Here is a 22,966-nt window from a genome sequence, read left to right as displayed (position 1 = left end):
ACTGCATTGCAGAATGAATGTATTTTGCACCTTTTAGGCTACTGCCTGTATTCTTCCCTGGGGTCCATCTGAGCAAGTTTTAATTTTTACCTTAAAATAAATTGTTGCACGATGTTTTCGCATGTGCGCTTTCATTTATCTTGTGCATACTATGGGGCAGATTTACAATAACTGGCGCATCCCTGCATATCAGCAGGGATGCGCCAGTTATTGTGCGTCACGGCTCTGCCACCATGGATGCGCGGCATTTAGAATGCGGCGCACCATGGGGCAAAAACAGACAGATGCGTGACGCATCTGTGCCGTAAAGGCAGCGCATTGCTGGAGTTGCGTCGCAAGCGCGACGCAGCTCCAGCAAGGCTCTGGGGTTCCCTATCTTTGAAATGCTGTGTCAATCCTTACGCCTGCTTCAAGCAGGCGCAGGGTTTTGACGCAGCATGGGCTCAAAAGTGACTGAGTGAAATCTTGTAGATTTCACTCCGCCACTTTTAGGAGGCGCTCCTGCGCAGGAACGCCTACTTCTGGCGCAGGGCTTTACAACGTGACGCATCTCCCGGATGCGTCACGTTGTAAATACCCCGCAGCATGGCGCTGGTTTTGCAACGCCGCTGCGTCACAAAAATGACGCAACATCGGCGTAAAAGAGGTACAAGGGGCTTGTAAATCTGCCCCTATGAACTTAGTATGTGCAATGAAAACTGTAACCGTTAGGTCTCTGCATATACCTTGTACTTATATTATATGTAGAAATATAAGATGCTGTTTAATGAAGTTAAAGTATTTAACGGTACCCAAACTGTTTTATCAGTATTCCACTACAATGGTGAAATTGGTCTAATATCTGCGTACTTGCACATTTAGTTTTAGCAAGCTGTTTGTATCTCGTATTGCTCAACAAAATTGATGAACTTATGATTTTATATGCATTTTTTTTGTTACTGTTATTATAGCTCTGGATGATTTGTTTAAATCAGAGCCTTTTTATTTGTGTATTTTTATGTGGAACTCCCAGGAGCTCCAAATCATAATAAAAATTGAATTAAATTGGTGAATGTCTGCAAAACTTTTTTTAAGAGCAGGCAGTGGTCCCGTCACTGAGTATGAAGTAGCACGTGCTCTAGAATCTGACCAATGCTGCTTTTCTTTCTCAGAGGCTGAAGGATTGGGTGCACACCGAGAGTGATTCCAGTAACCCGGACAAGAGACAACTGGTCATACAAATGATGGAAGTGGGCAAAAAGTTGATCGAGAAAATCGGTGGAACCGTTGAGATGGCTGACCTTGGTGATCAACTGGTACAGTGTCACCCTTAGGTTTGAAAGGGGGGGTCAATGTTTGCATCTCTTGTTTGTATCCCATGGCCCATGTGAAGAGATATACTGACACATCATCATGTATGTTGTAGCTATTGAGAGATACCTTTTATTTGACTAAAAAAGAAGTGCACATATGTAAGTGGAAACCTGCTTCTGAGACAACAGACTGTTTGTCTGTTCATATGTCCAGTGCTGATTTGTGCCAGTGGTTGCAGGTGGTGGGCACCATCTTGGTGTTTTGCAACCTGAGCTTATATTGCACCATCAGACTTTGACCCGGAGCAAGACAGAGAAAGGCAGAAAAGTAAGAAAAACGGAAGACGAAACAGAGATGTAAGAAGCGACAAAGGAAGAAAGTAGAGATTAAAAAAACTGTGAGGTGATAAAAAGAGACAAGGGGGCATATTTATGAGAGCCTTGCGTCACGTTTGCACCACGCAAAGTGGTACATGTGTGACGCAAGGCCCTGAGTCAGATTTACAAAGCCATGCAAAGTCAGATTGCGCGGCTTCAACTGGCCTCATAGATCTTAAGTACGGCAATGCAGCTCAAATCGCTGTGTTGCAACTCCCATGGGTTTTGATGAATTCCCAGAGTTACAAAGACTTGTAAACCTGTGAATGCGTCACAGTCTTATGCCTCCCCAGGGCTGGGGTAACAAGGAGAAATATCTATATTTCTCCTCATTTGTACTTTTTCTGTGTGCTGCCTTCTGTGGCACACAAATACGGAGGAAAACACCTCTATGGATTGTTTTTGAGCAGAAAGGTACTCCTGCACTGTGGTGTTGCGGTCTAGTTGACGGCACGCTAGGCGTGACGTCACCGGACTTCCGGCGGCGGCCATCTTAGGATCGGCATTAGCGCGCCGATTTAAACAGCGAACGGAGCTCCGCGCCGGCGCTCCTGCAAAAGTGATCATACTGAGAAATAAACCCCTCAACATCTAATCAGTGTCTGTGTCTTCTGTGGGGGGCACTGTCTGGTGAGAAAAGGGGCAACATTACAATGGCGACGAGGAGGTGAAACGGCCCAGCGCTGCCTCTGAGGGTGAGTGCCTCGTGCCTGCAGGCCAACGACGCCCACAGTCACCACCCCTGATCAGCAGGAGCGCGGCAGTGTCGCGGAGAGAGGAGGTAGAGCGCTACACGGCAGACTAGCCCCTCCTGAACCAGACTCCGGACCGCAGCAGTCTCGCAGCGGGGGGGGACCGCCCCAAGAAGAGCCCACGTGGAGAGGTCACACGCATCGTGGCGGGGGTCACAGGTCGACACGCGAGCGGCGGCGCCACAGACCACGGCGACGACCCAGACGTAGGGAGCCCAGAGAGCACCCAGGGGTCAAGTGGCTCGAGTCCGGTACAGCGGCGAACGGAGGCAAGAAGAACGATGAGTGCCACATCGACGGGCCTGCCGAACCCGATACCCTTCCTCACGAAAGCAGGGGTTCCGGACATGCCATGGGAAGATTGGAAACCGTATTTCTTGAATTTCTTGTTCGCCCTGGAGGAAGAAAGTGGTGCTGAATTCTCGAGCTCGCGCAGGAAGAGGATGCTGCTACACCACTTAGGCCCTGCAGGTCAGAGGGTTTACGACGATCTGGTGAAGGTGGCGCGGCCCGCGGCGGATGACAACGTATTTCAACACGCGATCGACGACATGGATGCCCATTACCGCCCGACTGTGTGTGTAGCCGTCGACAGGTACAACTTCTACCACAGAGCGCAACAGAAGGGGGAGACGATTGACCAGTATGTAGCGGCGTTACAGAAGCTGGCCCTGACGTGCAAGTTCGGGGCCTTCCAGGAAGAGTTAATCAGGGACCAAATAGTGATGCACGCAGCGAACGCGTCCATCCAGGATAAGCTGTGGGCTCACGGAGACGAACCCCTCAAAACGGTAATAGCCATGGTGAAGAAGGCAGAAATGTCCAAGAGATGTGCGGAAACAGCAAAGAAGGACCGATACCCAGAACAAGCAGTGTGCAAGATCGAAGACCGGAAAGGCCATGAGAGACAGACGACAGCGGAACAGCACGGCACACGCCAACACAGGAAGCCCATGTCCCGGGGCGCGAAGCAGCAGGCGCAGGGACAAGGGAGCGCCAGTGGGTGCTATAGGTGCGGCAGCGAGAGGCATGCTGCCAATGACAAAGGGTGCCCAGCGTTCCGGGCCAAATGCACGTACTGCGGGCTGATGGGGCACTACGAGAGAGTATGCCGAAGGAAGACGTCAAGGCAGCAGGTGAAATACGTGGCGCAGGAGGTGACCAAGGAAGAAGAGCAAGAAGGGCAGGAGGAAGACGAAGAGATCCTGATGATAGACGACCAGATCTTGGGGATTGACGGCGCAGTCGACAAGAAACCGAGGTGCGCCATGACAATAGGGGGAGTCGAAGTCACCATGGTCGCGGACTCAGGGTCCCCCTACACGATCATAAAGAGGAAGATATGGGAAGAGGACTTCGCTCCTGCCATGACACACCGACTGCGCCCCACGGACATCCACCCAGTGACATTCACAGGGGAACCCATACCCATGGTAGGATATTGCCCTCTAATGTTCGAGTTCATGGGCCGGACGTGTGAAGGGAAACTGTACGTGGCGGAAAAGGGGCCCTCAGTGTTGGGATGGAAGGATCAAGGGAAGTTGAAAATAAAGCTTAACCCCGGAGGCCGCGTACAAGTGCTCATGATGGAGGACGACCCCAAAGGGGGGGCAAGGCAGTGGAAGGAAGAGTTCCCCGAAGTCTTCAGAGACGACATTGGGAGGCTAACAAAGTTCACCCACAAAATAAACCTCAAAGAAGGGGCACGACCCGTGTCCCACAAAGTGCGAAACATCCCGTTCCGCACCCGGGAGGCAGTACAAGAGGAACTGCAGAGACTGGAGGACAACGGGATCATCGAAGCCATCGACAATGCGGAATGGCTGGCCCCATTAGTCGTGGCGCAGAAGCCGAACGGGAAGGTGAGGCTATGTGTGGACCTCAGGGAACTCAACAAGAACATTGTAGTGGACAAGTTTCCTCTGCCCCGCATCAACGAGATGTTAGCTAAGACCAAGGGCGCCAAGTGGTTCTCCACTGTGGACTTAACATCTGCGTATCACCAGATTGCGCTCCACAAATCGTGCAACCACCTCACGTCATTCATCACTCCTTTTGGGTGCTACAAATTCCTACGCATGCCGTTCGGGCTCGCCTCGGCAGCGGCGGTATTCCAAAAATTGATGTACCGCCTGTTCAACAAGATGGAGGGTGTCCAGTTCTTCCAGGACGACATCTTGGTGATGGGCGCCTCCACGGAAGAACATGACCGGAGGCTAGCAGGTGTCTTAACGGTACTGGAACAAAACGGGCTTACGGCCCAGTGGGACAAGTGCAAGTTCGGACTGGGGAACGTCACGTACCTGGGACACGAAATCAGTCAGGAAGGCATAAAACCCAAGGCATCCAACGTAGCTGCCATCAGAGACGCGCCCACACCCGCCAACAAGGAGGAGGTACGGACATTCTTAGGGATGGCTGAGTTCTACAGCAAGTTCGTATCCCACTTCGCGTCAAAGACACACCACCTGAGGTCGATCCTGAAAGAGAAAACGGCGTTCTCATGGAAGGAGGAACAAGAGAGAGAATTCGAAGAGGTGAAGAGAGAAATTTGTAGCGCCATACCCATCCAAGGGTTTGACCCCACGGCCCCCACGACCCTGACAACGGACGCTAGCGACCGAGGCCTCGGAGCAGTGCTCACTCAACAGTCAGCGCGAGGAGAGACAGCGACCATCAGCTTCGCGTCCCGCACACTGGCCGACAATGAACGCAAATTTAGCGTGATTGAAAAAGAAATGCTGGCAGTCGTGTGGGCAGTGGAAAGATTCCGGCAGTTCCTGTGGGGGGGACGGTTCCTCTTGCGGACAGACCACAAACCCCTGATTAAAGTGCTCACATCCAATGGCCACGAGCACGCTACCCCAAGAATTGCGAAGATGACACTGCGACTCCTCGACTACGTGTACGACGTAGAGTACATCCCAGGCACCAAGAACCGCGTGGCGGACTACCTGAGCAGGGCGGCAGCGAAGGAGTCGGCGGAGGCGCAAGACACAGAGAAGTGGGCCGAGTATGCAGTGGCGTTCATGAGCGATCACGAAAGAGCGATCAGCAAGCAGGAGTGGGAAGAAGAGTATGGGTCCGATGAGAAGGTGAAGGCTGTCAAAACATACGTGACGCAGGGGTGGCCGGAGAAGAGGCTGCTGGGAGAAGAACTGAAACAATACTGGGAAGTCAGGGAAGAACTGTCGCTGGGGGACAACCCGTGTTTTCTATTCCGAGGCAACAAAGTGGTGCCCCCGAGGGCGCTAAGGCCCAGAGTAGTAACCTTGGCCCACGAAGGACATTTGGGCATCGTGAAGACGAAGGGTAGAGTGAAGGAGGACTATTGGTGGCCAGGGCTGGATCTCGCGGTGGAAAGACACGTCAGAACGTGTGAGCAGTGCAACAATGCAGACAAGACGCAGAAGGTGCTGCGCCCACCGCTGGGACGCTTTGACTGCCCGGAAAACCCGTGGGAGGAGATTTCCATAGATGTTCTAGGTCCCATACAAGATGCCAGTGGCGACCAGAAGTACCTCACCGTGGTGGTGGACAGGTACTCGAAGTGGCCAGAAGTCCATGTGGGTGACAACGCAGAGACCGACACCATCCTGGGATTCCTCACGGAGGTTTTCATCAGAGAAGGGATCCCCAAGGGGATCCTCAGTGACAACGGCCCACAGTTCACTTCCACCAAGTGGGAGTCCTTCATGGACAGGAATGGGATAGCCGTCAGGCACACACCGGTCTACCACCCAGCGGGAAACGGAGCCGTAGAGAGATTCAACAGGGTGATAATGGGGTCAGTGCAAGCAGCTATCGGTCAGGGAGCAAGCTGGGAGAAAGAACTCAAGCGTATGCTATGGGCTTACCGGATAACTCCCTCGTCCACAGGCTACAGCCCATTCCGCATTCTGAGAGGAAGAGAACCGTTCACCCGAGACAATGTAGCATGGAAGAGGCTCACGGTGCAGAGTCATTGGTCACCGGCAGTGGTGCGCAGAAACTTAGAGAAGGCACAAGCTGTTTACACGAACTACTATGACGCAAGGCATAACACCAAGGAAACCGCCTTGGAGAAAGGAGAGTGGGTGAGGGTGAAACTGCCCACACCAGGGAAGAAAGGGGACAGCAAATTCACCCCCCCTTCCAAGTGGTGGAACCCTATTCCACATCAGCATTACTAAGCGACGGGAAGATCTGGGCACAAGATCGGATGGCAAGGTGCACCAGAATTGATGAGACTGAGCGGAGCGGGGAGCTGGACTGCGAGGCAGGAGCCAGAGCCACTCCGGTGAGGACAGGCGATAGTAGGAGACCAGAGAAAGAGGCAGGAAGCGTTCCCAAGGGACCTGGGAGTCCACGAGGAGGAGAAGTCGAGACTCCGCGACGGGATGACCAAGGGACTGAGTTGAGTGAGAGTGAGCCCCTAGAAGCGTATGGGGAAGCTGGTCCGATGAGGGGGGGAGATACCCCGACCGCAGGCGCAGGAGGTAGGAGAACACGCTGCGGAAGAAGAGTAATGCTCCCCAGAAGGTTTGAGGAGTTCAGCCTGGACCACAAGTAAGACTGTTTACTCGTTAAGGGGGAACAGTGACTTTTGGTGTTGTAAAGGGAGGAGATGTGGTGTTGCGGTCTAGTTGACGGCACGCTAGGCGTGACGTCACCGGACTTCCGGCGGCGGCCATCTTAGGATCGGCATTAGCGCGCCGATTTAAACAGCGAACGGAGCTCCGCGCCGGCGCTCCTGCAAAAGTGATCATACTGAGAAATAAACCCCTCAACATCTAATCAGTGTCTGTGTCTTCTGTGGGGGGCACTGTCTGGTGAGAAAAGGGGCAACATTACATGCACAAAAACAATCCTACCAACAACAAATGCACCCTTACACCATGGTCAAAGGGTGCCTGCATTGGTGGTAGGCTGCAGAAATGGCACCCGCGCGGGGTAAGGACAGAAATGCACCGTATTGGATGAATACGGTACATTCCTACCCTTTCACTATGACGTAGGGCAGCGCAGCTAGGTGACTTGCTGCCCTACACCAAAACCCCATAAATGAGACCCAAGATGTGTGGGGTTTTAGAAGAAAGAGCAAGGGGTAAAATCAAGACTTAGCAGACTTGGTCGTTGACAACCCTGGCATTCAGCAATGCCAGCAATGCACTACTGAGAAAATATTTCGGCACCTATAATTATTATTTTACAAATGAAGTACTGCATATATTACAACACACACAAACACAAATAAAGGTGTGTATTGCAGTGACCATGGTTTCAAAACATTTATCTAAAAGCTATAAAGTGGTTATCAATCCTAATCATAGCATTCACAATTTTTGCTTGTCAGTGATGTATTTGCAACATGTGAAGAAGAATAAAATAGTTTTATGACAATCCCATTCCAGCCTTACCATGCACGTTTTTCCATCACAGATTTTACAGCACATACCACTCCCACGCATTTACATTCACTCACATTTGAAACACCTTCACAATGCAATCCACTGACATGTACTTTTACCACGCTGTTCCTGAAAAATCCTGTCTCAGTCTAATACTGCCACCTACTGTTAAAAAATGATACATTAATTCTTAATACGTTATTAACCGTAGAGATATGTGTTTTTTAACAAATTACATTTGTCCTTTACAGGTTTGGTACTATGATAAGAAAATTAATTTGGGTGGGAGACCCCCCCAAGGCCCCTTTTTAATTACACTTAAGAATATATAAAGCGTGTCACATACAGAAACACTGCTACATACTGTTCAAATGCGTGGTAGAGCTTTACGTTGTAAAGAGTTGCATGCCAACAGTCTTTACAATGTATAAAATGCACAGTAAATGTTATACAAACTTCAGAGTAAAGGCTGTTTCCCAAATAAAATAGAAACAACTCAACTTTGGTAACTAATCAATGTTTAGTACAGTCTTCCTCCCAAGTGGGTCCTCTTGCTTGAAACGCCGTTAGTGGGCTCATCTGTGAAATAAACTCTTATCAGAGATTTTATTTGGCAAACGTGTTTATATAGATGATTTTTGGGCTAGCCCTCTTCATCATTTCCTGTGTTCATCTGTCATTCACATTTTGTTTCCGCCCACCGCAGCACAAAGCATGGTGCACTAGTTCAGCCCACTTCAGTCATTAGCACTTTTGCACCAAATACCAGTATTTTTCATGATCCCATGTACACATCCATTTAAAATAAAGGCACATCAGTGCCAGGAGTGATGCAAATGTCTTTTTTCCTCCCATTCATTATTCTTTTTCATTTGTTCTAAGTCATTCTTGTGTGCTAACAGTTTGTTTTCAAGCTGCAGTAATAGAAAGCCCTTTCTTTGCAACAAAAAGAATCATGGGGCATATCAACAACGAGGCGATAAGAAAATATCGCTGCTGTTGCGTCCGTTTTTGGACGAAATGCGGTGATAATTTTATCGCCTACCAGCAAAGTCACGCTATCGTGTGAAACCTTGCATTAGCGCCTGTTTTCTGAACGTCCAGCTTTGCATCTCTAATGAGATGCAAAGTGGCCATTCCTGCCCTGACATAACTGGAGAAATGTTGCTAAGTGACATTTCTCCAATTATCAATGGGCACACTAACCTGCAGAGCGACAAGCAAAGCAGCGATAACCTCTGATATCGCTACTTTCCTTACGCCTGCTTCAAGACTGACTTAGCCATGATATCCTATGTAAGGTTGATATCATAGCTAAGTTTGCCTTGCCCTATCAGCAAGCTTTCGCCAAACTTTGTGAGATTATCGCTGGATTTCCAGCGATAATCTCACATTTGGCAGTTAGCGTTTGGAATTTTATCGCTTCTCAGATAAGCGTTGCTAATAGCAAGCTATCTCAGCGATAAAATTCCACGTTACCCGTCGATAATTATCCTAGCGCTAAGTGCGCTTAGCGATAATTATCGCCGGTCCTTGATGATATGCCCCAATATTTTTTGTGATGTGTATTATCACTAAAAAAATCCCATACCTGTTCTAAGTACGCCAATCTACTAGGAACTTTAGGTACTTTTCTCCTAAAACTACACCTGATGGCAACTTTTTTCATTCTAATTTACATTTTTCATTGCAATCATATATCTGCCTCCTATAGGTTTCAACATGATTCCTTTTCCTTCTTTATCGTTTTGAGGCATATACTTCCAATACAAAAATCATAATGCTCCTACCAGCTTACCAAGGCTGTATCAATTATTTTTTAGGGTCAATTGCTTTTGTTTTTGTCATTTACATTTCATATTGCTGTCATCTCCGTCCGCAGAAACAGCAGTAACTCTGTGCCTGCTCGTCATCCGTAAACAAAATAATCTTTTAGTATTGCGAAGATTGCAGAATCGAGATTGTGAACTAAATATTCAAAGGGGTGCTTTAATTATTTTTGCCTTGCAGTGCTGGGTTTGTCTATCCATCAGATTTACAAGGCAATCGCGGTCTTCGGGTTTTCAAAAATGAATATGGGAGCGGAAAATAGACAGATAATGCAGGTGCACTGCTATCTGCTAGAGTACTCTTGTGCCCCTCCTGGTGCCTGAGTACACTGAACACGAATACAAACACAGAAGGATATCAAATGTTTGATGTCTGTTCGCCTCTGCTCAATGGTTAATTTGTAAAAAAAAAAAAAAAAAAAAGTGGCGGGGCTCTCGTCAGGGAGCAGCTTGCACCAGCCCATTTCTCCTGTTAGCACCGACTTAAAACAGAGCCACATACTGACCATGCAGTGGATGTGGTGTAATGGCCAGAGCTGCCGACTTCCGAACAGGGAAACCAGGTTCGAGTCTCGGAGTCAGCTCAACATTCTGTGATACGCACATGGAAAACAGAGGACACGGGGCAAGGAGGCAGGGCAGGAGCAGCAATGTGATTCTGGGTAAATCACTTAGGGCCTGATTTTGATGTTTGGCAGAGACTCTCTGTCCGACATCCTGAGGTTTCCCTCCGACTGCCGTATTTTGATCACGGCGGTCGGAGAGAAAACTGAAAGTGGATACAGAAGCAGAATAGTAATCCCTTCAATGATGGCGGAGCCAGGCTCGTCACTAGCGTCGGGAGTACGATGTCGGTTTCCGACAGCCAATCCATGTCGGCCTTTCTGACATGGATTGGCTGTCAGAAACGGACTATCGGGCCCCTTTCCCCTCTGGACCTCTGCATATGGGCCTGGGGGCACCTTTGGTACCTCGCCAACATCCCTGCACCACGTGGCAGGCACTGTGAGGTGCCTGCCATATGGTGCAGGGATGTTTACCAACTTCCATTTTTCAATGGGAGCTTGTGCTGCAGGCGTTTTCAGCCCACCGCACAAGCTCCATTCGGAAAATTGATGTTTCTGACCTCACTATGTGCTGTCACAACCAAATTAGTGTGTTGGAATCGCTGACCTATGGTCAGGCGGTTCCTTCCCTGCAACGGTGTAGGGCGAACGCAAGTCCACCCAACATCGTAATAAGGGCCTTAATCTCCCCGTGCCTAACATAAATGAATGTGTCCTTAACCAGTGCTCATGAAAAGCGCTAATATTGATGATTAAGTGCTGGTGCTGAGCACCAGAAACCACTGGCTTAAATTAAGCTCTGCGCTCTGCCCGGCTGTCTGATTTTTCCAGACGGGGAGAATGCCAATCTGGATAATTGGGTTCCTGAGCCCTTGGCGCTATGGCACTTTGGAGCTTTGGAGATTGGTTGCAAGCTTTCTTAGATGTGGATCTTCTGGTCTCCTGGGTTATCAGACACTTATACATTGACAATTTAACAAGCTTAGTGGTTGGAGCACCTCAGTGTCAGCTATTTGAGTGGCCGGTAGATGCAATTCTGTAGAGTCTGGTTCTGAGCCAGAAAGTTTAAGAAATTCTACAGAGCTGACAGGCTACATTTTGCGCACTACCATGACGTCTTGTCGCCCCTAGCTTCGTTGACAGTGGCTCCACATTCATTGCAGCCCAGGGGAGATTGGGTCTGAGGGTAGCAGTTGGCATGGTGTGGGAGTATCCCTCCACTAATCACAACATTCCCACATCTCAGTGATAATTTAGCTGCTTCCCTCATTATCTTTACCACCCAAATTATCCTACTTATAAATTATACAATTATACGATTATAATCCAAATAAACATTAACATTATTCTCTACCCAGACCCAATAAAATCCACCACCCAAGGTCTCATATGTATTTAAAACATTTCAGTAAAAATAATATTAAGAATTTGACAAATAGAAAAACAATGTATTCTGCCTCAATCAGTATTTTAAGTGCAATGTGCATTTAACCAAGAGCAAGCAATACATTTCACTCCAATCAGGATTCTAAAGTGCTAAATGAATAATAGCTTATCACAACTTTTCTATTGGGACACCCTCCCATTTATTTGGCATCAATTTACTAACTATAAACACACCCATAGAGCCAAGTGAATCTTTATGATTTACACACATATTGGCTAACTGCAATAGCTACATCTTGTAATCCAAGACTATGAATCAACTCTAACTCCCTTTCCCTAAATTGAATTCCGTATTCTTTAAACACAGGTCGAAGTACCCATTTCCTTGTCTCAATAAAAAATGCACAGTTCAACAATAAGTGGCTCACTGAATATTTCCTACCTCTTTTGCAGGGGCACTGGTTATTATTCTTAGCAACCTCTGTTTTTAATTCCTTATTGTACCACGCAGGGTCAATTCCCCCCCTCAAGTGCAGAACTTCATTCTGCAAGCACTTATCTGGATGTTATAAAGATACGGGAACAATCCATGCTCTTCCTGTGATGTTAGGAAATTGCAAACTGAACTCTTAGTTTTAAGGTAGAAGAAATCCTCCATCCAACAAGTTTCTGTGGACCGTTGACTAAGTGTACTCTTTATCTGGTTGATCGAAACCACTTCCCCTCCTTCTGTGCACATCTCTTGGACGTTCAAGCGCTTTGACATTACTGTCACCGGGTTCCTATTACCAGAGAAAGTTTACATTATCTCCAGTAATATCTGCTCTGACAAGTTATCGTTGGAACTCCCATCTTGAAGATACAAAAAAAAGAGCAGGGCTCTGGCATCGGCCAGCACACTCGAGGCTACGGTTCTCAAATTCCTCCCTAGCATTTTTAGGGAGATCAAGAAGCAGTTTTAGGGAATTACTTTCTTGTCCTTCCCATAAGACTCGCCTATCCAAAGGCAACACCTCTGCTCCATATAGGACCTGTGGGATTAGTTTATCCTGTATAACTATGCGTAGAGGCTCAAAGATATGACTACCAATCTTATGGTCAAACCTTTTCACCTCATTCATTACTGCAAATAGGCAAGCTTCTGAATAGCTATTGGTTTATGCCCACCTCCAATTGTCTTAAAAAAGTAAGCCCCAAATACTTATACTCTATAACCTGCTCTAATCTAACATTACCTAGGAACCATGTGAATGTCCTTTTCCTCCTAGCATAAAACATTGCTCTTGTCTTATCGACATTTATCGTAAATTTATTTTCTAGACAGTAAGCATTTAGGGCATTTGATTTCTGCTGTAGCCCTATAACTGTAAGGTCCATCATCACTAGATCATCTGCGTACATGAGGCAACTAATATGCCTTCCTCCAACTTTTGGTGAAAAACTATGTGTTGCATGCAGCATCTGAGTAAGGTCTGCAATGAACAGACTAAACATCAGGGGTGCTAAGACGCACTCCTGCCTCAAGCTGTTTTCAACCAGAATTTTCCTAGTCAGATTCCCACGTCCATCAATATCAATCTGAACCCAGTTACCACTATGGAGCTCCATTGTCAAGACCAAAAATACCCAGATATCCTCCACTGCTGTAATTTGCGCCAAAATATATCTCTATCCACCTTGTTGAAAGGCGCTCGGAGTTAATGAAGCAGCAGCAAACGCCACCTACCGACTCCATTGACTTCCTTGCGGCTACCAACAACATAAAACAGTGGTCCATTGTGGAATGCTTCAGCCTAAAGCCTCCTTGCTCCATTGGAATCAATCCGGTATCAAAAGCCTAAGCCGCTAGATGCCTTAACAATGTTTAGTCTGTATTCAAATACCTGCCTAAAAATCATCTTGGTCGCAGTCATAAAGCTAGGCTGTATTTTAGCTTCAATAATTTTTAATTTCCGTATAGCAGATTAGGGATGAGCATTGGGGAGTATGGGTTCCTTTCCCCCAAAACTATCTGGCCAGCCAATCAAATATCTTGCAATATGCAGATAATACAGTGATCTTAGATAAAACAGCAGTTGCTTTTCTGAAAAAAATAGAAAGATAAAATGATTATTTTAATAACAATGTAATTAATAATAGTTGGCCCGATTCACAGAACTAACTTAAGACAAAATCCTAAACTTACTACCATTTTGGTTTTCACAGAAGGCACTTACACATTTTGGTATTCACAGAAGGCACTTACTCATTGATGAGTAAGTGCCTTCCGTGAATACCAAAATGAGTAAGTGCCTTCTGTGAATACCAAAATGGTAGTAAGTTTAGGATTCTGTCTTAAGATAGTTCTGTGAATCGGGCCCAGTGATAAGACCAAAGTGGTAGTCTTCGGGCGGAGGATTGTTAAAAGGGAGCATTGGCACTTAAATAACACTAAGCTTTAGCACACTGGTGGGTAAAAATATTTGGGATATGGTTGGAAGAGCATGATAGTGCCAAGCTGCATTTAGCGGCAATTAAAACAACAGCTGTTGCTCTTAACACCTCTTCCTTTCTTTCTTAATTAGCAAGCTGTCTGGTCTGTTGTAGTTTTCCAATCATGCAGGTGATCAGGAGAAAATGAATGTCTACGATACCGCATGGGCAGTAGTGTTTCATGGAAATCTCTCTAAGTGGCTAGACATTGCTCATTGTGAATCCTCTAGATTACTTTTAGACTTCCCACCAACACAGCATAGGATCAGGTGAGCTTAGAATTTAATTGATATCAATTATCGCTAATCCTCAGAATGGCCACAGACAGAACTCAAAAACGCTTAGTGTAGCAATCAATAAATAATCAGCTGAAAATGAATCCTTGCAGCTTAAAGTCATGTGGAGAATGGGTTTACCACCATCATAAATGAGGAAATTAACAGTAAAACAAGCAAAACCTAAATCTCTTTTCGAAGGCAGTTCAGTTTTGGAATATAGCTGATATGTCTAACCCTCTCGCTTCTTTAAATCCTTTTTTACAAGAAATCAAATTATACTCAAATATCTTTGGTTATAAACTTAACTTCTCCAAAACTGATATTCTACCACTAAATCCCTCCTGCTATCAATACATGTTTGCTGACAGTAATTTCAGGGGCGGCTGGTGGAATTTTAAACTGGTGGGGTGTAAGCAGAATGAATCAACGTATGCGAGCAAGCGCAGCGAGCGAGGCCCACGGCAATAAGGGGGGTTCGGGGGGGGGTTTCCCCCCGTGAAGATTTTTTTTTAAAAATTGGCATCTTTTTGGTGCGATTTTCAACAATATTTCTGTGATAAATGGACTAAAAATTCAGTTCTTCTAGGCATTCATAGAAGAAAACTCATACATTATTTCAGAGAATTTCTGGGTTGCCAAGCAAGTCTGTCTTCTGAAGAGGGCTAGGGTACTAAGCAAGACTGCTTTGGCTCTACCCTTTCCAATAGAAAACACTAGTTAGCGATGTGAACAAGTTCAATGGACAAAACTATATATAGCGAGCTATTTCAATGGTCCCACAAAAGAAACCCATTCAAAAGAAACTCGTATTTCCCAAGACACACTAGACTCCAAGCTAATCAATGGGTCTGGCATTCACAAATTGGCCATACACCACAGCTACCCTCGATCCCGTGCAGTAACAGTTTCCTTCCTCTAAGTGAAATTCTGTGTTATAAGTTAGAACATTGAGGCTCTGCTTTTGATGAGACCACCGAGGAATGGCATAACCCTAGGGTGCGCCGTGAAGTGTAAAAGCTAGAGTGCGCTAGTCACCATAGAATAAACTAAGGGGTGCATCGTATGATAAAGCATAAACCAAGGGAGCACCATTAATCCCAGCATGAACCAAGATGTGCACTGGTCATCATTGCACATATCAATGGGTATCAGTATTGGTCAAGGAATAAACCCAAGGGTAGCACCATTTATTAATGCATACATGCAAGGGGGAGCGCAGTTCATTAAAGCATAAGCCTAGTGGTACACCACTCATTAAAGCATAAGCCCAGTGGTACACCACTCATTAAAGCATAAGCCCAGTGGTACACCACTCATCAAAGCATAAGCCCAGTGGTACACCACTCATCAAAGCATTGGCCCAGTGGTACACCACTCATCAAAGTGTAAACCCAGTGGTAGCACTATTCATTAAAGCATAAACACAGAAGTAGCACTATTCATTAAAGCATAAAACCAGGGTTTGCAACATTCATTAAAGCATAAACCATGGGGTTGTACCCTTGTGTCCAAAGCATAAACCAATGGGTAGCGTCATTCAACAAAGCATAAACCAGTGGGTAGCTTGATTCAACAAAGCATAAAACTTAAAAGTAGTGTCATTCATCAAAGCATAAACCAAGGGGTAGCACAGTTCTTTAAAGCATAAACCGAGGGGTTGCCCAATCACTGACACATAAACTGGGTTGCTGCGCCATTCATTGAAACATAAACCAGGGGGGGATGCTATTCGATAAAGCATGAACCTAGGGGTACACTGATTATTAAAGCATATACTGAGGAGTACACCAATGATCTCAGCATAAACTGAGGTGTGTGCCAAAATCTTACATTATACCGAAGGAAAGGTCATCATCAGCATCAATGACAGATCATGTCGACATCCATCTCATATTCTTAATGAAGGGGTGCGCCATTCAATTTTGCATAACATGAAGAAAGTGCCATTCATCATACTGTAAATGAAGGGTGTACCACCCAGGTGTGTCCGTCATCATTGCATAAATCAAGGAATGCACCAGTAATGAAAGCATAAGCATGTGAGTGCTCTCATCATAGCTTAACCTGAGAGGTGTGACATTGCATAAACCACAGGCATGCCAATCATCATAGCATAAACTGAGAGATCGCCAATCATTATAACCCAAACCCTTATCGGCCATGTATCATTTTTAGAAACTTCTGCATAGCCGGGTGAGCATACCCACACTAATAATGAGCTGGAGTACCACCGTTCTTTCAAGATCCTACAACCAGATTGTTGTGAACGTCTTCAGCACAGACACCTGCTTGCATAGAACTTAACCTGGCCTGTGTAACATGCCTCGCGCTGGCAGACAATTATTGCTTTCTGTAAACAGATGTAGGCGCGACCCAGTTTTGATTCTAAAAACCAGGCCAGGCAGACATGAACTGAAAGAAACCGTCCCAGTGAGTCACTGCGCTGTCATCTTTTTGCCACACACACACTCACGCACCAGACACAAGCACATACGAAAAAGCACCGCCGTCCACAGCACACAGAAAGCCATACAGGCACTTGGAAATCTTTAACATGAGACAAGCTCTTGACCACACCAAAAAATCGCATGCATACAAAAAACACACTCACAGACGCATTCGCACATGTATGCACTTCTGCATTACATACTCACGTGCAAATGTTCACATAGACGTATACTAATTCACTTAGGCTTTTAACCGCATGCACCACAGGAAATCACGCTCACAGAATTATACTGGGCATCCTCGAAACAGGAGAAAGGATAAAAGGCCTTGGGAATGTAGAATCTCTACTAAACACCTACCATAAAAATAAGATAATAACAATAGCTCACTGCACTTTCTGTTATTACTCGGTGCCTAATGTTATGATATAATATTCTATCGTACAGTAAGCAGCCTGATTTCTCTAGACACTTATTCTTGCAAGCTTTATGATCTTAAAAAAATTATTACAATTTGCTGTCATTTTTCACCGTATCCAGCTCAGTGCACATTTGTGATCATACAACTTTCTGCTAAACGCTTCGCACCTGTAAAATACTAATTTTTCTATCAGATTATATTTCACCTACCACCGACTTCATCCTCTTGATCTATTTTCTGAGGCTCAATTTCCAGGAAACAAAATCCTGCCATATATTATTCTTGGAAATCCATGCTGCAGCCTCACAATGTCTTGCGTGCAGCCCTCACTCTCTTCTATACCTCTAACAGTGTGCTAAGATGTCTAGCTAGAAAAGCAATGGCCTTTTTTTGTAATGCCTGCTCCCCTGTGTGCAGTATACAAAGCACCTTGGCACAATGTGACTGTAGCCTCGAGCTCTGACCTAATCAAACCTTGAATCGGGAAATTCCTCCCCTGGGTGGGAGCCTCTTCGAGGCCTCCATTGAACAACTGGTTCAAGAGAATGCATGCCCAATTGCTTTTGCTAAAACAACAGAGGAGTTTGTGTGGAGGGGTGGTGATGGGGAGTGGCCTGATCCTAAGGCCATGTGTAAGGCGATGCACCCTGTAGCTGCAGGCCCCACCTTCCTGACTCTGGGGTAGGCCCAACCTGTCTGGCCTTTCATCTTTTTTGTGCTCAAGCTGCAGAACAACCCAAAAGTTAATAACATGCGGAATTAACCGTTTAATCACATTGGAGCAAACGACGCGTACACCAATCCCGCTCCATAATGCCCCGAGGAAGTCTTTACAGAGGTGTGGCCTAGTGGTTCAGAAGCTAACCTTTGAACTCGGTTTTAATACCAGCTCTGATGCTTAACTTTGCCGCTTGATTATAGATACAGTGACTCGGGGTCACCATCGGAGCTTACGGACTCCCCACCCTTTGCACAATACCTTGAAAACGGACACTAGGTCACTCAGCAAAGTTTGCAGTCGCGGCTCGCGGGGGGTGTTGCGGGGGTGTTGCGGGGGGGTGTTGCGGGGGGGGGTTAAATAAAATAAAAATTATCTTACCTGGTCCGCGCCGCCTCGGGTCCGTTGGCGCCTTTACCAGCCGCATCACTGCTGCAGTGCTGGCAAGTGAGTGGCAACCCCTCTCTTTGCCAATTCTGGCGCTGGAGAAGCACCAGGATTGACTTAGGGCACGGTTACTCTCCGCCCGCCAGCCCATTAGGAGACCGAGGGTTTGAGCCTTTGCTCAACCCTCGCTTTCCTAATGGGCATGCGCCAGCCTGAGCAGACACCAATGCGCATGACTGGGCACGGCGGAAAACTTCGCCGACCTTCCCCACTCATGCGCACTTGTGCTGCTGCCTGCCCCTGACAATGCCTGTCAGTCAACATAACGCCGAACCGCCCACCCCCTTCAGACAGTGTATCCTTACAAGATCAGAACTGTCCCATTTTGTCCTAACTTTACTACTCCTAAACTGAGAATAATCCTAACTTTAAGATTTTCGGTATTCACAGAAGGCATTTAGGAGTCCTAAAGTTAGGACTCCTAACTTCTGTGAATTCCGAAATGAGTAAGTGCCTTCTGTGAATACCAAAATGGTAGTAAGTTTAGGATTTTGTCTTAAGTTAGTTCTGTGAATCTGGCCCTTAGTGTTTGTGTAGGACATAGTGTTAGAAGCAGTGTTAGAGTTATTCTTTAGGTTAGTTTTAGAGTGATATTATCAGGATAAGAGTTATGGAAAGGATTAGGTTTATATTCAGTGTTAGAGAGAAGGTTGGGTTTTGGGTAATGTTAGAAACTGGGCTGTTGGTTGACTGGTGTATCATCCCAAGTCAATCAGCAACCACAATCCTAGTCAAGGTAAAAAGCAGATAAATCCTATATGAACCTGTGCTCACCCTCTGTTAGCTTGTCACAGAGTAGTCAGGCTTAACTTAGAGGCAATGTGTAAAGTATTTGTGCAACACTTCACACAGTTAAACAGTGAAAACACCACACAAAAAGATTCCACACCAGGTAGAAAAATAGAGATTGGGTTAATAAATAAAACAAGACCAAGATGACAAACATCCAATAGTAGAACTGTAGTTATGAATTTTTAAAGAATAAACTGTAAAATAGATCTTAAAAGCACTAAGGGCCATATGTATGAAAATGTCCATTTGCGATTCTAAAGTAGCGATTTTTTGCTAATCGCTATTTGAGAATCGCAAAAGGCTATGTATGTAGGATTTGCAAAATGTTTTGCGAATCCTACATATTCCTTGAGAATCGCAAATTGCGATTCGCAATTAAGGAATGCCTCCACAGGCCCATAGGAATGAATGGGAAGACATTCTCAATTTGTGATTCGCAATTACAGAATCGCAAATTGAGAATGCAATTTCAAGGGTGCCAGGGTGTCAAAAGGACACCCTGTTGCACCCCTGAAATGTGCATGTGTGCACATGTGGCACACATACATGCCCTAAGCACATGTATGTGAGTCACATGGCACTTTGAAAAATGCTAAAAAGTGAATTTTTCAAAGGAATCGTAAATTACCACCAACTTGAAGTTGGTGGTAAATTGCGATTCCTTACGGCCAAATCGCACTTTTATTGTGCTTCTTACATTGCATTTAAGGAATCACAATTTGCAATCGCAAAATAGGGAATCGCAAAATGTGCGAGTCCTTATTTTGCGAGGGGTGGTTTGTGTCATACATTGGACACTGCTGATTTGTGATCGCAAACGCCGAAATTCTGTGAAATTCGGCATTTGCGATCGCATAATTGCCTTCATACATATGGCCCTAAGCGCTTACTTGCAATATCTGGTCACACTGGACCGGTACAATGTCAAAAGTTCAGATCAACTGTGTTAGAGCTTGGGCCGCATACGGGGACCCAGTGAGGCCCGCTGAGCAGAAGAACCTTACTCCTGGCTGCTGCCTTTTATGTCCCTGAGACTTCAGATCAGGAGGCCAGCCAGCTAGTCCTTGGAGTCACTATGGGTTCAAATGATGCAGGTTCAGTCCTTCTCACCAAGGAAGGTGAAGAACAGTCAGCAGGTCATCACAGCAAGGCAGGAGTCAAGCAAAGCACCAGTCCAGCAGAGTGGTAGTCCTTCAGCTGCACAGAAATCCTTCTTCCTGGTAGAGCCTTCACAGGTCCAGAAGTGTAGTGAAATGGTGGTGTTTGAAGTCCAGTACTTACAGTTGTGCCTTTGAACTGGGGGTACTCCCTTCATGCCCTGTCTTTCGACTCTCTACAGGCGGACAATGCAGCCCTTTCTATGGCGACAGAACACAGCCTAGTCAGGTGTAAGTGAGGCTGGGTCCTGCTCCTCCCTCCCATCCTGCAAGGATGGCCCATCAAGTCAAACCTGCACTCCCATTGTGTGTGGCTGTCCAGGGGAAAACACACAAAGCCCAGTTGTCACCCTCCCCAGACATGTATCAGAGACAGACAGCAGCCACCAAATGGCTAAAGTAAGAAAATGCCAACTTTCTAAAGGTGGCTTTTTCAGAATTGCAATTTAAAATCCAACTTTACAATAAGTTTGGATTTTAAATTGTGATTCCAGAGACTCAAGACTTGAAACGTCTATCTCTTCACAATTAGGAATTACACTTATAAATCGCACAACTAAAAATAATTAAAATTCCACTTACCTGCGCTTCTATCATGCAAATAGTATTCCCAGCATGATAGAAGCGCTGGGATTGGTCTGAGTGGCTTTATTTGCCACTCAGACAGTGCATTAAAACCTGGGGTGTTTTTCCTACCCGGCTGTGCAACGCAGCTGGGTTGGAAAAACTTAAGTTTGCATGTGTGTTTTGCCAGCCTAGTACGGAAGGCCAAACACACATGAGCACTTAAAAGCAACCAGCACTCCTCCCCATGCCTTTCAAACAGGATTGCCTGGCCCCGCCCGCCATGCCCTGCTGAAGACTTGCGTCGTTATCTTTTAGGCAAAAATAAAATGCTTTTATAATCATTTTATTTTTTAGCAGGGCGGTGACAATCCTCCGCCATTACATTGGAGCTGCCCCTACCTGGCAAGCGGTTTATCTTTCCAGGTCGAAATTGCAGTTAGAACTGCACATACAGGCTCTGCACTGGCAGGCCAGAGACATGGTTAGAGGGCTACTCAAGTCCGTAGCTACAAAACATGCTGGAGGCCACTCGTAGCATTTAATTGACATGCCCTGTCCTTACATAGTGCACTCTACTATGGACTTATAAGTAAATCAAATATGCCAATTGGGGATGAGCCAATATTACCATGTTTAGGGGAGAGAGCACAAGCACTCTAGCACTGGTTAGCAGTGGTAAAATGCACAGAGTCCTAAAGCCAGAAAAAACGAGGTCAGAAAAGTGACAGAGGAAGGCAAAATGTTGGAGGGAGACCACCCTAAGGCTGTCAGGCCTAACAGGTACGGTTTAGGGCTAGGCTTAGGGATACTGTTAATTTTTTCTTTAGGTTACCTTTATGGTAAGCATTACATGTATGTTTAGGTTTAGGATTATTATTAGGGGAAGGATTTAGTTTAGGGTTAGATTTAGGTTTAAGATTAGTGTTAAAATGGGGTTAGAGTTAATCTTAGTGTTAGTTTTAAGATTAGAGTTAGTGTAAGAGTAAGGGTGAGAGTGAGGGTTGGGGCAAGGCTAGGCTTATGGTTTAGGATAGGACAAAGGGTAGGGTACGGCTTAGAGTAAGGGGTAGAACCAACTTAGAGACAATGTAGATGTACAGGTGATGCAGCACTATCCAATGTTTGTCTAATTACATTATCTATGTACCTGGTCAATAGAGAAGTATGCACGTGCAGTGTTGACCATATTGTGATAGGTCAGTGCTGTGCCATTCGGTGTAATAATATACATTCCTGTATGCATGATTTGGGGAGAGGGCACAGAAGAGGAGTCAATACAGTCGAGGATTATGTGACAACAAACATATATCAACATTTTACATTTGGTAATGTGAAGAAAACAATGACTACTCCATTTGTGTGCTGCTTCTGACCTTCTATTATATTAATTGCAGTTTCCTGATGGGCAGACAATCCCTCTACCACCTGCGATTCTGGCAACATTTGGAAGTGACCCAAAAAAGCCCACTGTCTGCTTTTATGGTCATTTAGATGTACAACCAGCTAAGAAGGCTGACGGATGGACTACAGAGCCATTCACAATGGTGGAGAAAAATGGTAAGAGTGTTCATGAACTAGTGACATTTTCTTTTCTGTGTTATTTTGCACCTGGCCCTGGGGGGTTTGTACAAGCAACCCTCATAAAATAGATGTTCTCTTATAAACGCGATCTAGCAGCAAAGGGGTGTAAAGTAGGGGGGAATTTTGCATAATTTATTTTTGAGTACTTACATGAAATGACAGAAAAATTACGCAATATAATGTGTAATTACATGAAATGCAAATCTCTTACTTAGTGCTATAGTTTAGCACAAAATATGTTCTCCCATCAACTTTTGACACAAGACTGCATTTTGCCCAAAACAAATAGATAAAAAAACACAACTGTTTCGTCATGTTTTGGTTGTTCAAACTGTGGCGGCTCCTCTGCTATGGAGGAGAAGTGTCGCCCACTGCCTTTGAGCTGTGTAAAAGAAAGGAAATATAAGGAAATATAAAATGCTAATAACTTTAAGTTATTATCATTTTAGGTTTCCCTGCTGCTCTGCTCACGGAGCGGGGCAGGGGAGAAGTG

General features: G+C 45.8%; 1 protein-coding gene across 2 annotated transcripts in view; it reads left to right on the top strand.

The window, feature by feature from the left end:
• Positions 1-22,966, top strand: part of LOC146822772 (cytosolic non-specific dipeptidase-like) — a 180,455-nt gene that overhangs the window by 64,608 nt on the left and 92,881 nt on the right. For both annotated transcript variants that reach the window (XM_085606960.1, XM_085606961.1), the window contains exons 3-4: positions 1,152-1,295; positions 22,287-22,449. In XM_085606960.1, coding sequence (XP_085463086.1) covers positions 1,152-1,295; positions 22,287-22,449 — 307 coding nt within the window. The remainder of the gene's footprint in view (positions 1-1,151; positions 1,296-22,286; positions 22,450-22,966) is intronic.

This window comes from Triturus cristatus, chromosome 5_2 (genome assembly GCF_964204655.1).
Source record: "Triturus cristatus chromosome 5_2, aTriCri1.1, whole genome shotgun sequence".
In the NCBI taxonomy this organism is placed as follows: Eukaryota; Metazoa; Chordata; class Amphibia; order Caudata; family Salamandridae; genus Triturus; species Triturus cristatus.
This window is presented reverse-complemented; position numbering and strand designations above follow the sequence as displayed.